General features: G+C 33.0%; 1 protein-coding gene across 1 annotated transcript; it reads left to right on the top strand.

Moving 5' to 3' along the window:
• Positions 1–5,782: 5,782 nt before the first annotated feature.
• Positions 5,783–12,557, top strand: LOC147403661 (ubiquitin fusion degradation protein 1 B-like). Its single transcript, XM_086439328.1, has 10 exons — positions 5,783–5,947; positions 6,606–6,659; positions 7,956–8,033; positions 8,356–8,380; positions 8,479–8,511; positions 9,354–9,475; positions 9,576–9,706; positions 10,597–10,820; positions 11,839–12,074; positions 12,201–12,557. The coding sequence occupies exons 2-10, from the start codon at positions 6,657–6,659 to the stop codon at positions 12,297–12,299; spliced, it is 951 nt and encodes a 316-aa protein (XP_086295454.1). The 5' UTR covers positions 5,783–5,947; positions 6,606–6,656; the 3' UTR covers positions 12,300–12,557.
• The last annotated feature ends 1,875 nt before the right edge of the window (positions 12,558–14,432 follow it).

Here is a 14,432-nt window from a genome sequence, read left to right as displayed (position 1 = left end):
ATAATCTGTAATTGTAAGTAATATATTTTAATGAACCAAATCAACCCAAATTGGTTGTTGTTTTGTTAATTTAACAGCTTATATATTACCCTCCAACCTCAACAACAAATTTGAACTCTTCATTGATGCACTAAATAGTAATAAAACTATGAATAGCTTTAGTTGCCATCAGTTGATATTTCCTATCATAGATCTTTTTATGTACTTGCGATCCAGGCCCTTACTAACTGTAAACCATCCTAGAAATTTCTTCATTCAGCCTTACCATTAAATTATTGATCTTTGGTAGGTTGCGACAATAGATAGAGAGAATGTGTTTGGGAATCAGAATCCCCGAAACAATTTATCACAGTCCATTGTCTGTGCACCATGAATATTTACATGCAAGGCAAATAGGCATCCAATATATGATAATCGAATAGTTTTTTTTTTATTTGGAGAATATGTCCCGAAAATGATTCATTATCGTTTCCTTATTCTTTTCTTAAAAAAAAATAAATAAAAACAAAAAAAATATATATATATAGGTTTTTGTTTAGATTTCACATGATTTCCTCATACCCTTGTGATTCTAATTCCTACAGTAACACATCCCAACCCCACATAAATTTTTCCAGAGACCACCAAATTTTGAACACATAATTAGGTGAAGCAAACCCTTATTGCTAGTTTTAGCATTAAGCCAACCCCCAGGGGTTTAATTAATAGAGGAATTGTGGATTAAAAAATAATAATAATTTATTTAAAAAAAATTGATAAGTAAAATAATTATATTACTTTTGCATCTTTCAAAAAAAAAAATATAACTTTTGCATGCAGATTATTGATCTTAAAAAAATTGTAAGATTATTTTTTTTTAATAATTTTGCTTTTAAGCATAACTAGTGGGAGGCATGTGGTTTGACATGATTTACGGATTCTAGCGAATGTATTCTTATAAGGATATAATTTTTTTTAATTAATTTAAATAATTTCATATAGATATTCTCATATCATTCAATGTGATGCAAGAATTTCTCATAATAAAAAAAAAAAACTAACAAATATTAATTTGGTGTCGATAATACCTTCTTTTTTAGTTGCAATAGTGAAGATATATGATGCAATATCACTGTAAAGAGAGTGGAGATCATACTAAAGAAAACAAATGTCACACCTCTCCTCTTCCCATCAGCAGATGTCACATATCTATCTTCTATAGTCCTTAGTGGACCCACACATAAAAAAAACAAATTGATTGGTGATTTATACTTCGTACTGTTTGTGATGTAACAAGTGGTGGGCCCATCAAACATATACTTGTCATCTGTCAAGTCAATTCAGAACTCAGTCAAGTTGACTCGAAATTCTACATAACTTGATGAAACCAACTTGCTGACTCAACTAAAAAATTAACCGAGTTGGATTAGAAACTTGGTTGAGTTATTTGATTATAAAATATTTTTATTTTCAAAACATCAAAGCATATTTTTTTAATATTTATAAATTTATTTATCTCTATTTGACTCATCCCAGTTGATTCATAAATGGTGATGGAGTATTAAAACAATGGTGTTAATCTTCTCTTAATAGATTTCAGTCTATTGAGTTAGATAACTGATTTCTCGATCATGCATTTTTTATGTTATTCTAACCAATCTGAGATGGGATGTATATAATGGTGGGTTGCCTTCCTTGTAAAACATTATATTGGACCTATGTGTCGGAAAGACAAGATTTTGTGTCTTTCAAAGATGACCATATAGGGGCTTTTCGATATTTTGAAAAGTTTAAAGAGTGCCCGTAATGTTTCATATACTAACAAAAAGGTCTCACCTTAGAAAAATGTTGGAACGTAATAAATGAAGACACAAAAGTGATAAAAATGATGTGGTGGCACGCATAATCGTTGATGCTTTTTACTCGTATCTCGTGAAAAAACTTCTAGGACAATGTGTGCGACACCACATCATTTTATCATCTTTGTGTCACCCCAGTATGACTTTTTTTCTTATTGGCAAACATATTACAAAGGCCACGGCACGAAGGACGAAAACAACAATTATGAAAATGGCAAGTGATAGGTTTGAATCTACCCATGTGCTCGATGGAATTCTATATGAGAGCCCATCTCGTCAAGAAATAATAATCTCCTAAACACCAACCTCCAAGCAAGATTTATAAAAAGAGAAAAATCACTTCGTGTTTTCCAAAAGAAATATGGTATCAAAAATTGTCAAATAAGATAAGAGTTGTGTTGGAGTGAACTCAAGTTAGAACCTCATATGACACTTCTTGACATGAAAGTGGATAGAAATCATAGATACTTTTCATTCGTATCTCGATGAAAACATCTATGGCTACCATACACTTTTATGTCAAGATGTGCAGTGTGAGGTTCCAACTTGAGGTCACTTCAACATTATTCATAAGATAAATAGGGCATAGACCCCTATAAATAGAGAAAGATAGGTAAGTAAAAAGTATTTTTTTCAAGTTGTGTAGAAATGTATTTTTTGCTAACGATCTAACTCAAGCATTCGAAACTCTTTGGTAGGTGTCACACTGTTGTCTTAGGGAGGATACGTCAAACAAGAGGAAGGATCGTATCGTTGAGTCAATGTCTTATCTCAACGTGTAAGTGGTTCAATTAGAAATTATTCGTATACGTGACATTTAGGTTGATGTGATAGTGCACATGACCATATATCTTTTTCTTTGGAATATACAAGAAAATGGTTTTAATGGTTTTGTGCACATGCCATGTCAACTACATCAGTCAACCACATCAATTTATCATTTTAATATGTTATATGCATAATTTTAGAGACTTAATATTGCCGCCTCAACTTTTACTAACGCCACACCAACTGTGTAATTCTTTAGTGACTTACACATGAATTGGTGCTACATTGGTAAAAGTTGATGTGGCAATAGTAGTTCTCTCTAATTTTAAAAGTTGCCGAGTCAACCCAAAATTTGGTTGATTCAACTTGATTAGATTTCAAGGTTGCTCAAGCCCAAACTAAATAAAACCAATTATCGGGTCAACTCAGATTTTGTCGAGTCAATTCATCAATTTGGCCGAGCCAACTTCAAAATGAAGCAAATCGGGTAAGAATTCAAATCAGTCTTAGTGTTTTAATAATATTTAGATTAAAATATTAAAAATTATCTTTAGTATATATATAAATTTAATATATTTTTATTTGCACATTTGAGTCAAATAAGAAGGTATCGGCTTGGCTCAACTTGATGGGAATTTGAGTTGCAATTAAAGTTTTAAAACTATATAGTTAAAAATGATGGTTCTCTCATCATAATTTTTACCAATGTAGATGATCAGATCAAGTGAATTCATTAGCTCGCAAGTGGAATCGGTCAAATTAAATAAATATATTTGATATATCTTATATTTAAAAAATAGTTTTCAGACTATAAATTAATATTTATCTTTTTTCAAACTAATTAAGTATAATCATAAATGATTTATAATTTTTTTTTCAAAATACAAGTTGGTAAAACGAGTTTAGGGACGAGTCAATTCAAAATTCATTTGATGCAATTCTACTGAGTTTTGACTCAACCCGATGAGTTTTAAAACTATGGTTCCCACAATTGAGGTGGGAGAGGGGCTTGGCCAAGAACCATCATAAATTTTGAGGGTTTCCTTCCACTCCACCTAGATATTTTTACACGTGGCAGCTGAGGTGGCAGTCAAAAAATCATCCACGTGTCTCATCACTTTAGCATCTCGCAATGATTACTAAAAATGGAAAGCAGATGCTTCCAGGAAGTGAAGGTAAAGGTGAAGGAAACTTGCTTCTTTTTGACGGCTTTGATTGAGATAGCCAAAGCAAGAATATGTGACTTTTTAATCTTTGGGGACATCTCGAATCTAGGATTGTCAATGGATCGGATCAGACCTAAAATCCGATCCAATAAGTCCAGATCAAGGAATCACAAGAACATTTACATCATAAAAATGTAATTTATATATGAATAATGCCCAAGTGACCTCCAGTTGAAACCTCATATGGCTTTTCTTGAGGTAAAAGTGTATGGAACCATAGATGCTTTCATTGAGATACGAGTGAAAAAGCATCTATGACTCTTATCTGCTTCATGTTAAAAAGTTCGATATGAGGTGCCAACTTGAAAGCATTGAAGCATGACTCTTTATATATATTTATATATTGTGTAAGGTGTTAAAAGAAATATTTAAGTTGAAGGTTTTAAAAGAATATAGGGAAGACCCGACAAACAATGAATTGAAATAGTGAAAGTGGATGCCAACATATATTTTTTTTTTGGGTAAACGATTTGTTTCAATAACAAAATTATTATTTAAGTCAAAATTGAATGAAGAGACGTACTTCCTTTTAATTGACTCTAAATCTTTGAGATGGACTTCATTATCGACGACCTTTTAATGGTATATATTTTCTTGTTTATTTTTTTTAATAAAATTTATTATTTTATCAAATATCGATAGAATTACACTTTTAATTATGTTCTATACAAAATTAAATTACCTTAACTAATATTTAAATTATAAAAAAGACCCTTAATTAGATTTTATTTAAATTTTTTATTATAGAAAATTAGATTTTTTTTATTTAAATTTTTTAAAATAGTTATAAAATTTTAAATCATGCATAAATCCTATTTTTTTTTTGTTATACAGGTGCATTTCCACAAGCCACCTATATTGACTCGATAAAACAAGCACAATATCTCGCGGCGTTAACCATTAACTGTTAATCTCATTTAGCAATATGGACCCTCTTGGGTTGGCTCGCAAGCATTCAAGTCTATTTTTGAGTTGGTGCACGAAACACTAATTGGAGATGTCAATGGATGGATTCGGGTTAGACTCGACTATGCACAACCCAATCCTAAAAAAGACCAGCCAAAACCTACTTTGGCCCTAAAACCCTATTGAGCTTTAATTGATCAAGCCCTAGCCCAACCCACACGGGACTTGATTACTAATATAATATAACTAATCAATACATATTAGCCAAAATCTTAAATTACAAAGAGAAGATCAACGATAACTATTATGTCGTAGCCCAACACAACACTATACAGCCCAACCTAAATTTAACAAGCTCAAATTATGAATCTATCCTTACTTTGCAGGCTTTAAATCATGGTCCTGTCCTTTCCTTTTTCCACCGGGCCGGGCCAGATTCATGGGCTGTCTTTCTTTACTGACAGCGCTATACATAATCCACCTATGTCTAATCCCAAGCCCGATTCGGCCTAGCAACACTATCCAAGTCATATCACAAAATTTTAAAATGTCTACAAATATATATATATATATATATGACAGATAATTTTTCACCATCGAATTTGAATATAAATTTTACAGTTCTAACATGATTTACTTTAGAAGTCTTGAATGAAGTCAAAATAAAATTAGAAATTTTTTTTGGGGGGTCAAAGTTTGGTCAAAATCATGTATCCTAAAGGGCTATTATCTTGCCAACGTGGCAGTCTATGTGGGCCCAATGATCAAAGTAATAGTTAGATTTGAAATTGAAATCTTACTAACTTAGAACTCGAAGGAAAGTCTAAAACGAGTACATTTAGTAGAATAATAATAACCCGACTGAAAAAAAAAAAAATACTCAAATATATTAAACGGACGTGCATTATTTTCAGTGAGTGTCTCGAGAAAACAAAATCTATAGTTTGTGTCTATGCCACGTCAGTTGAGTATTTCGCAAGTCCAAAATATCTAATTATTTCACTAAAGCTATATAAAGGGGTGACTTGCGTGCATCTTAGGTTCATTTACATCGCGTTTCGTTCCTATTTATCATCGAATCTTCTCTCGATCGCCGTGAATCTGCTCTGTAATTTATCGTAAACTAGGGTTTGCTCTTGAAGATCAGGTTCTGCTCTTTTTCGAGACCAGTTCGTTCAACATCTCTTCGCTTCTTTATCTCTCTATACGGTACTGCATTAGTTATTCGAATTCTTTGTTTCTCATTGTTGATTTAATGGATTGAGATCTTAATTCAGGTTTAAGACCAAAGAAAGAGATTCTGTGTTTTTTTTTCCTCTGTTTTTTGCTAGATTTTGATTTTAATTAGGGTTTTTGAATTGCATATGAGTTTGATTTGAACAGTTCAGCTATTTATTCAGTTAATCGCTGTGATTCGGCTTATAAATTTGTGTTTTTTTTTTGGGTAGATTTTGGTTAGAATTAGGGTTTTGAATGACACATGAGTTTGATTTGAACAGTTCAGCTATTTATTCAGTTAATCACAGTGATTCGGTTTAGAAATTGTTTGTTTGATTTTTTTCCCTTTTTAGTTCAGTTACATTACTTTAATCTGTTAGGTACTCGATTTGTTTTTTATGATGGATATTTCTGCAAATTGGGGTTTTTTTGTCGTTGTAAAGTTGCACTCGTTTTATACACAAATTAATCTCCTTTTCTAGGTGTTATTATGGTTATTGTTTTGTTTGGTTGTAGAAGTAAAGGATTTTCATCCCCTGCGTCTCTATTTATTGCGTTTTAACTTCAAATATTGTTCTATATTAGTATACATTTAATTCCTGAATTGGTTATTTTCTTATTTGTTTTTGGTTTTGCTGTCTCTCTTTAGGGAGCTTCTTTGAAGGGTGATCTTAAGTGTGGAAATCTAGACATAGTTACAATGGTAAGTGAGCGTAATCACACTTGTACTTCTCACTACAATGTTTAATAATGAATTTTAATTTGATTTATGTGGGACTGCCTTGTAACTATTTTCCCAAGTGCAAGTGATGGATATTTTAGTGCATGAAGAATGTTAATTATGTATAATGCATTATATTTCTCGGTGGGCATTGGCAGAAAAGTACATATTATTTCACCAGCACTGGTCAAAACTGACTATGTTCTTGAACGACAAGATTCGTAGAGGTAGTTTGTAAATGATATTTCTGTCATTTATGTAAGTCTCATAGAAGGAAACTCAGGTCAAGGGGGACATATAATTAGTTTGAAAATTAAAGGGGTATCTTTAATATTGACCAAATCTCGAGATTTTCAAAATTTGGGTTATTTCTCATATTGACCAAAATGTGGGGGCATCTCTAAAATTCGCCAAAACTAGGGGATTCATCAGGTTTGCTGGTTTTGACGAATCCACTACAAACCGAACCTCGAACTGGTTCGGTTTGTACCGATTCATGGTTCGGCACTATATTATCGAACCTAGTAACATAGGTCCCCACAAGTTTATATTAATTGTAATACAAAGTATATGTCTGCACCTGTGTGTAGGAAATTATTTTCTCACTCAAATGGAAACATCATTTTACATGTAAGATATTACATTAATATTTGCTGAAAAAAGATAAAGAAGAGGAATCGGGTAAAAGCCTTTCCCGATTTGCAAAATTTTCTGGTTGGTTATTGAAAGGAATAATGGACCGTACCCAATTAAACCAATCAGATGATCTGGCCAATAAACCTTTTTTCATGGGGTGCTACCCATAAATTAGTTACAAAAGGGACTGAATTTGATGCTTCATGTTATCCTATTTGTAATTGTTTGGGCTATGGTTTGTCCATGGGATGGCTCCCTGACTGTTATCCCCTGAATCAGGAAGGACACAGGACCACTACACTGGGTTCAACATTTTCAGTTGAAATAGAAATATCCGATGTGGATGCGGCACTCACTTTAAGTATTTGGATGGATAACATGGGTGGCTCATCAATATAGTACTACATTAAACCACCAAAAGTAATATGGTGCACTGTGGTTCCTGTATGTCCATCAATCCTATAGACATAGAAATTAGGTTGTATCGGTTTATGTGCTTCAATGAGTTTTAAATTCATGGACTTTAACACTTCACTATGTTTCAGATTTGTAAACATTTGCATGGATAGTTTGTTATTAATAAATATGATGATAGATGTCCCGAATTTTTGTGTTTTGTCTCATTGTTTGTGAACTTAGCAGTTTTTCGAAGGATATGGTTATCATGGAGCATCTTTTGAGCAGACATACCGTTGTTACCCTGCATCATTTATCGATAAGGTGAAATGCCTCCGATCATCTCTCAATGCTATCTCGGTTACTCTGTCAACATGTTCTTTAATCGGTCATAAAAAAAATTGTTTCATTGTAGATTATTTAATTTCTTATTTGAAACATTATTTAGAAAAAGGTCTTTTATTGCAGGGTGTGGGTTTTATATGGTGGTTTTCTTCTATACCCTTGATTAAGTACTGGTTGATTTATAAGAAATACCTAATTCTATGAAAATTAATTGAGATGGGATGGATTATGTATGTATGTTTTGTTCGCTTTTTTATTTTTTTCTATTGCTAATTTTGCCCCCATTTTTTTGTCTCTGCAGCCTCAGCTCGAAAGTGGAGATAAAAGTAAAACTTCCAATCCTATAAATTAATGTTATTGTTCACAGTTGTGTGTCTTCTCACACTTGCTTTGCTTGACTTTATCTTGTTTTATGTTGTTTCAGTTATAATGCCTCCCTCAGCCCTTGATCGCCTTGGTGAGGGAACTTCTCTTGTTTTTAGTTGAATCATATATTTTAGGGAAAATTATTAAAAAAGAGTTGATTTTTTAATTTAATTAAAAAATAATGATAGTTTTTCAGAAATTACTGAAACAATTTAACACGCTGAACTGTCCAGCGTTTTAGACTTCTTTTATATTTGAGTAGTAGAAAGAGTTAGGCTTGCCTTACTTATAGTAAGATTTGAAATCTCTTACTAAGTGTACTTGAGTTCACTTTGTGTCATTTGAAAGCATGATTGGATGCCACAGGGATGTTGAGGACAAAATTTGAACTTTAATAATTTGTCTTTAAAGCTTATATTTTAGCTTTATATTTTAATTTTAAATTTGCAAGTTTGTGAGAGTTCAATAGCCGTCCATTTTCAAAACCTTGAATCAAGCTTAAAAAACGTTATTATTTTTTGAATTTTTTTTGGATCCAAATTCTCCATGAAATCTAGAGGGCTGTGATGTTGGATTGCCAATTTGGTAATCCATTTGAGTTCAACAATCTTAGTAAGGAAAGTGTTTTTCTACAATGCAATTAAACTCGTACTGGGATTTAGAAGATGTAGGAAAGCTCAAAACTCTGGACAGTCCAGTGTGTTAAATTGATTTTTGTAATTAAAAAATATATATATTTTTAATCATTAGTTAAAAAATTAACCCTTTTTTTATAGTAATTTCCCCTATTATTTATACATTGCTTATAAAGCTTCTGGTTAGAAATAGTTCTGTCCCATGGTAAATGTTTTATTTTGTTATTTCTACCTTGTAACGCATTTTGATTCCTAATAACCTCATAAATGATCTTTTATTCAAAAAAAATCTTCACAGCATCTCTTCATATTGATTATCCAATGTTGTTTGAGCTTCGCAATGCTGCTACTGAGCGGGTCTCACATTGTGGTGTGCTGGAGTTCATTGCTGAAGAAGGCATGATCTACATGCCATACTGGGTATGCGTACAAGAGTATTAATATTTATGTTACTTGCATTGATTTCCCTATAGTTTAGTGAAATTATAAAAGCTTCCTTTCCACTTATTTTCCCTTCTAGATGATGGAAAACATGCTTTTACAAGAGGGAGACACCGTGCGAGTGAAAAATGTGACTCTTCCAAAGGGAAGATATGTGAAATTGCAGCCACACACAATGGACTTCTTAGATATCTCCAACCCTAAAGCTATGTGAGTGTATGCTTCTTTAGACGAGTCTTTGGCAGATAATGGTATGCATAGACTTTCCTTGTCAATATGTGATGCTTTCATGTGGGATGAATCTATAATATGAGTATATTAGAGATTTTGCACAGAATACCAAATAAATCTGGAAATGTGCCATATTTGCAGGGATGACCACCACCATTAAATGTTTTGTAAGATGTCATATGTCAAATTTTAATGCAACTGAATTGTCATGACAATCCAACTTATTAAATAATAACTTTCTGTTGGTAGCTTGTAAAGATTTTGGGTGAATGGCCAGAAGCTAATATTCAACTTAAGAACCACCTAGGAGGAATGCATCCAAGGGTGTGTTGACACCCCTGTATTGGTGCCATGTGTCATGATATTCTGGTTATTGACAATTTATTTTCATCTATGAAACAATGGCATAGATGTGTGTGTTGGTGTTTGAAATGAGCACAAAGTCTTAGACATCGACCCCTACAAACACGATAAGCCGACTTATAAAAAAAATGATAAGCCAACATGTTTATACAGTGTTTGTTGAGAAATATTTGTTTGAATACTTCAGTTTGTGTTAACCATTGTAATATTTAAATAATGTTTATATTTCACCTGGTACCGTATACCTCAAGCCTTATAAACAACCAATAAAAAATTGTTGAAACAAAAATAATCGAATAAATCAAAGATAGCTTTGGTAGAGTGTGTGCCTGATATGTTGGTATAACATAGTATCCAAAAATTCCCTTACTGGAGAATGAGGTGTTTTATTTTGTAGAGTGATCTATGAGAATCACCTTGGACTCTTGAACTGTCGAAGTCATTGAGTCAAAAGTTTGGAAAGGTCCCTGACTGTTTTCTTTTTATTCTTTTTGTTTTTCCTGCAGTTTGGAGACAACATTAAGGAACTTCTCCTGCTTAACCACTGGGGACAGTATCATGGTGGCCTATAATAATAAGAAATATTACATAGATATCATTGAAGCAAAGCCAGCTAATGCCATAAGTATCATTGAGACGGATTGTGAAGTGGACTTTGCACCTCCCCTTGATTACAAAGAGCCTGAAAGACCAGCCCCATCTGTTCCTCCAAGCAAGGCAGCAGTTCAAGGTTCGGATTTTGGTTATCCTCTTCATTTTTCTTTATCATACTATTATCCGGTTATTTATCTCCTGTTTCTTTACTTTGATGAGTTCATGTGAGATGCATTTATGGTTTAAAACAAATTCTCAGAACGAGGATTATCAATATTTATTTATGCAGTGTTACAATTTGTTCACAGGCCTATTATTTATTTGAAGGTTACTATACCCTGTTTGGATACGAAGTAGGAAGTAACTAATGTTGAAATTAGCTTTTAGGAAGTAATAGGTCTCATTTTACATTTGGAACCCTCTCTTCCTTTTCTAAATATTTGCAAACCATTTTTTTTTGTTTTTTGGATAAATATTAAAATGTAAAATGAAAGAACCATAGTTGTCGTAAAAGAAGAAAGAATGCATAAACACCATCTAAATAGATGAAATGAAAATTATTAGATGAGTTGGAAATGCAAGGATTACCAGGAAAACAAACACAGAGAGATGGGTTTTTGCATGTTAAGGGGATCTCTCCAAGGTGCATGCCTGAACTAAAGCCATTTTTTCTATTAGATTAGATAAAAGATGGATTTGAATAAATAAAATAGGTGGAAATTTAAATCATGAAAATTACAAATTCTTATTAACAATGGCCTACAGATCCCAATTCCCAAACTAAACCAAGCTTCCATATATCCTTTTTCCGATTGGATGATCATTATCAAATCAAATTCCATTCTTTTGGATGTTCTAAAGATATTAATCCAGAAAATAATCTATATATTTGATGGTTGGAATTACCTGATCACTGAATTGATGAAACCTAAGATTATGTAGCTGTGGTGACTCCATTAATTGGCAGGATACTTCTCTTTATGTCCTAATAAGTATATGAGGATACACTATTTTGTCTCCTCATTAGGCTTATTAGCTGATGAAAAATGGTTCCTGCTTCTAATTATGATGTTTCATTCTCCATCTGTTCATGTGAGAAGAGTGTCTAAATCTCAGTAGGTTGGAAATAGTAATACGACTATCTGCATGTGCAGAGGCTCCAGTTGAGGAAGTGCCAAAATTTAGCCCATTCACGGGTTCTGGGAGACGTTTGGACGGGAAACCTTCAAAGAATCAACCTTCACCGGCTTCTTCCTCTGGACCCAAAGACAAGCAAACAGAGACAATCAATGGTGGGTCCACAGCACAAAGCAGCACTTCTTCTCGTCAACCTCAGGGAAAGCTTGTGTTTGGTTCAAATGTAAACAACACTTCTAAAGAAACACAAAAGGTATATTTTCTTCTGTTTTGTTTCACCTTATTATTTTGTTGAAAATGGTGCCCCCCCACCCACCCACACAAAAAAAGAAAAAGAAAATGAATCAGCTTATGTTTCTTGATTTATTGTTTATTGCAGAGTTCTGTGAAAGAGACCAAACAAGAGCAGCAGCCTGAAAAGAAAGAAGAGCCAAAGTTTCAAGCATTTTCAGGGAAAAAGTACTCGTTGAAGGGTTGATGCTGATGCCCTCCATGGTTGGTTGGTTGGTTTGTTTTTAGCCCACAGATCTCTTCACTTAGTGTTCCTGAGGGTTGGAAAAAAAGGCACATAAATTATACGTAAGTGTCATGTTATTTGTTGTGAAATGATTGTGGAGTTTTAATACGTTTCCATTTCATAGGAGAAATTTCACCTTCCTAATTACTTAAGCATATGTTTATATGAAGTTTGATTTGCCAAAAAAAATAAAAATAAAAATGTTCATATGAAGCTTAATTATTAATTGTAGTTGGGTTGCAGGGTGCGGCTCAAAAGTGACCCCTTTAAGGGCTCATAATGATATATGATCTACAGGCATTATTCTTTTGAGACCCAACCCTCTATTTTGTTCAGAGTATTTGTGATACTAAGCTGTGTTTTCTACTTAACGACATATCTGCTTGACGTAGGTCCTCACTGACCTATTTGACCTCGTCTTCAGCCTCTTAGAAAAATCCAACTTCAAAACAGGATAGGATTTATTTTATTTTTAAATTTAATTTGAAAAAAAAAAAAATCACTTTTATTTATTATTGGTAAACATGTTTTTAATGAGTTGAGTAACTTGTGTCGGTGGGATAATGTATTATTGGAAAAAGGGGGAAATGGTATCACGAGAAACCGTGACAATGTTATTTTAAAAAGGGTTTACAGATGTTGGTGATTTGATTTGATTGGCAAGCTTTTCATGGTTCTAGTAGTGTGTTAGGGTTGACGGGATCATGTTTGGATTGGATTGAACTGGAGTGGTTTGAGCTTGGTTAATTCAGAATTGAATTGATCCAATGATTCATTGATAAGGTTATACGACAACCCTGCCATCTATCCAACACCACTAGATGATAGTCACCCCCTCCTCCACAAAATTTCGGAGAATATATTAATGATAGTTTCTGGATTTCTTTTCAAAAGCTATTATTATCTTCTTCTACTTCCCTGGAAATACTATCTTTGCTCTAAACATTTGAATGTTAGAAAAATAAAAATTTTGAGGGGAGAAGGGTAAAATTGTTATCATATTCCATGATATATCGAGCACCAATTAATCCATTGATTTGCTGATTTAATCATGAATTTTACATACTCTTGGAAAAAAATCTGGAGAATTTAGGGGGGACTATGAATAGGATCCATTGGTTTCTTCATGGCTTTAAAACATGGTATCTTTAGTCTAAGGTGGATTAGAAAATGTTCAATCACATTAATTATTTTATATTAAAAAGTACAAACTAGTTGATTCCGTCGGGTTTTCATATTTTCAAAATATCGGACAAATCAACTACTACAGTGAAAAAGTCAATTTAATTGGTGGTTCACATTGATTACATCACTTGATTGAATAGTCACAATCTCAGATGAGTTTTTAAACCATGGCCAGTTTTCCAGTCCCACCCAAAGGGTACGTGAGAATTGGGGTTTCACCTTCTATTTGATCCATTTATCGTGATCTTTCACCCTCTGATAGGAAGAACGGGAATGGTAGAGTGGATGATGAGTAAAAGATTTTACAATGATTCTTCTTGAGAATCGAAATCGATTGGGTAACAGTATTTTTTGTCAAATATATATATATATATATATATTGATTGAGATTCTAAGTTTCTTATGATCCAAATCGGAATCAATCTATTGACACCCTTACTGAACATTACCCTTCAATCGACTCTTTTGAGTTATTCACGTGGTGGTGTGCGATGTGAGGTCCAATCTTGAGCTCATTTTGGTAAACCAACCCATGACCTCAGTCTATTAAGGAAGAGTTATAAATAAAATTATTAAATAGGAAAAAAAAAATTCCGTCGCTGGGTCGTATCCTGACCAGCTAGACTAAGACGGATTGATGAACTCTATGTGCCTCTAAAAAAAATAAATAAAAAAGAATTAATGTTTAATTTTGGAGGTAAGACTGTAGGCTTCCTCACATGAATTTAGCCATCTGACTAGCCATTACGCGATCCCACTAGCTGAATATCATAATACAGATCCCAATATTTGGCCAAATAGGATTTAAACATGAAGATGATGATGGGATCTAAAATTTATCTTTGAATCATGAATCGTCCCCTTCAAATCTCATGAATATAGATCAGACCATTTAATAATGGACGACCC

Source organism: Akebia trifoliata, chromosome 4 (assembly GCF_017979445.1).
Source record: "Akebia trifoliata isolate Shusen 1 chromosome 4, ASM1797944v1, whole genome shotgun sequence".
Classification (NCBI taxonomy): domain Eukaryota; kingdom Viridiplantae; phylum Streptophyta; class Magnoliopsida; order Ranunculales; family Lardizabalaceae; genus Akebia; species Akebia trifoliata.
The sequence above is the reverse complement of the archived record's forward strand: the minus strand, read 5'-3'. Positions and strand labels throughout refer to the sequence as shown.

Excerpts from the sequence above, each read along its gene's own strand:
- LOC147403661 (XM_086439328.1), top strand. Across the intron at positions 9,476-9,575 it reads TGATCTACATGCCATACTGG|ATGATGGAAAACATGCTTTT; the intron begins GTATGCGTACAA and ends TTTCCCTTCTAG. Across the intron at positions 10,821-11,838 it reads AAGCAAGGCAGCAGTTCAAG|AGGCTCCAGTTGAGGAAGTG; the intron begins GTTCGGATTTTG and ends CTGCATGTGCAG.